Genomic DNA, 3,439 nt, shown 5'->3' on the forward strand with positions numbered 1-3,439 from the left:
TAACTTTCTTCAAGAAAAGGATATGTAATGCCATCACAGGCTTCTGTTCAAAGAGGAACTTAGACCATTTCTCTGAAACTAAGATGCTATGGTCCTCATCATATGTATAGTGGTCTACTATAAATTGGACTGAATCTTCAGCCCAGGTATGACATGGAAAGGTTTTTCTTAGTTGGTTATCTTCAATTCACTTATCTTTTGATCTTTCTTCAAGAAAAGGATATGTAATGCCATCACAGGCTTCTGTTCAAAGAGGAACTTAGACCATTTCTCTGAAACTAAGATGCTATGGTCCTCATCATATGTATAGTGGTCTACTATAAATTGGACTGAATCTTCAGCCCAGGTATGACATGGAAAGGTTTTTCTTAGTTGGTTATCTTCAATTCACTTATCTTTTGATGGTTTTCATTTTTAAGCAGAGAAGTGAAGATGAGTGCTACTTAGCATGGCAACTTGTAGCATCCAAATGGCAAGAGTGACTTTGAAAGTTGTATATGGTGATAATAGTGTTCATATGCGTTAAACAGATATCGTGGTATGCTGCCTAAGTCATTAACTCACGATCAACAGTTCCTGTTGGGTTTGGCCTTTTTATAGTAATTGACATCTAATTGTCTCAATTTTGTTGCATTTTTTAGCCCGTAACTTTTGCAACAGTGCAGTGAAATGAAGTTGTGACATTCCTAACAGAATGCAATAGAATAATAAAAGCACATGATGTATTGTAGCAGTAGATGGCTTTGTTGGTACTTTTCCATTTGGAAAGGTCTTGACATCTCAATGGAACACCAAAAATCTCTACAGAAAAGGTTTTGGTTTGGGTTTTTCCATTTTGGAAACGTATTCTGTACTCTCCAGTTTAAAAGTGCTGGTTTTGGGACTAAAATCTTATTTTTGTCTGTGTAAGCCTATGCATTCAGGAAGAGATTTGGAAAAAAGTTAGTGATCTTGTCACTCTCCGCATTAGCCAAAAATTCTTATTCCTGGAGCTCTGCATCATTTCTGTACTCTCATATTTATGTTTGCAACTTCAGCTACCTAGTTATTTGAAATCTATCTTTTTATTTTCTATTTGTGATGAAACTTTATTGTGGCATTTTATTGCAGTTTCTCCAAATGAAGAATCATTTGAAGATTTGACAGAAGAAAGTATAACACTTGCTTGGAACAATATTGCCAAACTAAAATTAGATGAACAATATAAAATTCACAAAGAGTAGGTACTATTCTTTTCTTTTCAGAGTCAAAATTGATTCATTTAATTGGGGGGTGGAGGTATCTGCGTGTCAATCTGAATGATGAGTTAGGGTTTAAGGTAAATACTTTTCTTTGAGATAGCTCATTGATTTGATTACACAAGATGAATTTGAGTATATGATGGGTTATCAATCCAGAAAAGACATTTGTCAGTTTGAATTTTTTTTTTTTGTTCCTTATACAGATCTAGAGCTAAGTTCATCATTATTTTAGTACCTGAAGCAGATATTGATTACCCTTCTCTAAAACTGTGATAGCAGCAGCCAGATAAAGACTTCCATTTATTTATTTATAAGGTTAAACCACTTAAGTTCAACTACTGTACATCTTGAGCTGCTGCTGTATGAGCAGTTTGCCAAGTCCAGCTGTAGGTTTTCAGTTAATTCTGGTACTGTTCTGATGGATTCCTAGGGAGCAATGAGTCAGGAGGGGCACTTCAGGTGAGCTTTGAAAATACCTAACAATCAACAACAACAGCTATATTTTAAAGAACAGATTTTCCTTTGACCCCATCCCTTGTCCTCGTGGCTGGACTAGTAGGAGGATTTCTTACTACCTTGAGTGCAACTATTTTCTTGGTGACTGTAACCCAATCTAAAAAAGAAACATTCTCTTGTCCAGAAAACAAGGTAGTATTTGTAGTGAGAAAGGGCCTCTGTTTACCTGGTTGTTACTGTTAGGGAAATCCTGATCCTGAAAGCAGACTTGAATTTCCGCTTCTGATTCTTTTTTTTTTTTTTCCTAAAGACCACTGAAAAAAAAATAGAAGCAGGTGAGCAGGTCTGTATAACAGAATTTCGGCTGTGCAGAATGCTCTGTGCTTCCTAACAAGTAACTCCCTGACATAAGCTATATGTCTAAATTTCTAGACTATAGTGACTTTGCCAATGTCAAATTTGAGGAGAAAAGACATGCGAGTTCCTGACACTTGAGGTATTCAGTATCTGCTTGTAGACAGGTTCCTGACTCTTTCTCTAGCTAATCCCAAATTGGAAAGACTGAATGTGAAACTATTTATCCTCTCACATGGGCATGTCCTTTCTTATGAGGATGAAGTTCTTGCAGAACAATATGGGGAACGTGTACTGGTGTTTCACATATTATATCAAGGTATATTTTTGTCTCTAGGCATATAACACACCACTGTAGTGCTTTTAGTCTCCTTGAATGTCTTAGATCTTACAGAGATCAAATAACAAATTTCAACTGTAGTCAATTTACAGTATGGTGGTTAAGTTTCAAAACCTATGAAATCACCTATAAGCTTACTTGTATTAAACAGGGCAATTACTGGAATAGCAGTCACTTGCAATGGGTCTTCTGTTTTCACTACATCCCAGGGTAAGTATTATTGCAGAGGTATTTACTAGAATCTGCAGTGTAAATGCAGGTTAATGTTTTGTGAACAAAATAGTATGAAACTCTGAAATGTAGTTAAGATTGAATCCCATGAATATCTTCACTGAGAGCAAAATGAAGAAAATATTAAATGGGATATTTCTGGAGTCATTGAGTTCTGGGTTTTTTACAGTCGTGAAAGGAGTGGCCCTAATCTTCTGCCAAATGCAAGATTCTTGTTTTCACTTCGTGCTCAATTCCTTCTTATTGTTTGAGAGAATTTCAGTATTCATATGTAAAGGCTACTTCTGTTTGGCTTTTGGATTGTCACCTTTGCAAGTCACCTATGATAGAAATTAAGTGAAATATATATTTCCTGTAATTCAGTAGCTTAAGTACAGGAATTTGTTAAGTTTTAGATCACTTTGACTCAGGGATTTCAATACTATCTGTATTGAGGCTTGGGAAGGTGGTAATTTCTCCCTGTAGACACCAGAGTTCTCTTAGAGTTTGATGGGCATGGGGGAGTCCATCTGTGACTGGTGCAAAACAGGCTAGTTCCAGGCTCAAGTCACAAGCTCTATAAAGAGTTTCTCAAAGACCATGAGAAACATATACCTGCTTTTCATAGGAAGGCATTTGATATTCAAACAAGAGCAAAATTGCTAGCTTCTGTAATATAAAACAGTCCTTTTATCTTCTATTTTGTCCATTATCCCCAGATTCAACTTTGAAGATGTTTTCCAAAGAATCAAAAACAATCCAGAGAAGTGTGTCCTTTTCAAACATGGTAAGTTGCTGTCAAAATAAAAATGAGTGTCGTGGTTTAACCAACCACGCA

General features: G+C 36.1%; 1 protein-coding gene across 1 annotated transcript in view; it reads left to right on the plus strand.

The window, feature by feature from the left end:
• The window catches only part of LOC104074997 (protein FAN-like), a gene marked incomplete at its 3' end in the record, with an annotated part of 32,654 nt that extends 29,266 nt beyond the window's left edge, over positions 1-3,388 (plus strand). The window contains exons 23-25 of the mRNA XM_009575322.1: positions 1,111-1,219; positions 2,543-2,601; positions 3,321-3,388. Coding sequence (XP_009573617.1) covers positions 1,111-1,219; positions 2,543-2,601; positions 3,321-3,388 — 236 coding nt within the window. The remainder of the gene's footprint in view (positions 1-1,110; positions 1,220-2,542; positions 2,602-3,320) is intronic.
• Positions 3,389-3,439: the final 51 nt, after the last annotated feature.

This window comes from Fulmarus glacialis, unplaced genomic scaffold (genome assembly GCF_000690835.1).
Source record: "Fulmarus glacialis isolate BGI_N327 unplaced genomic scaffold, ASM69083v1 scaffold24653, whole genome shotgun sequence".
Classification (NCBI taxonomy): Eukaryota; Metazoa; Chordata; class Aves; order Procellariiformes; family Procellariidae; genus Fulmarus; species Fulmarus glacialis.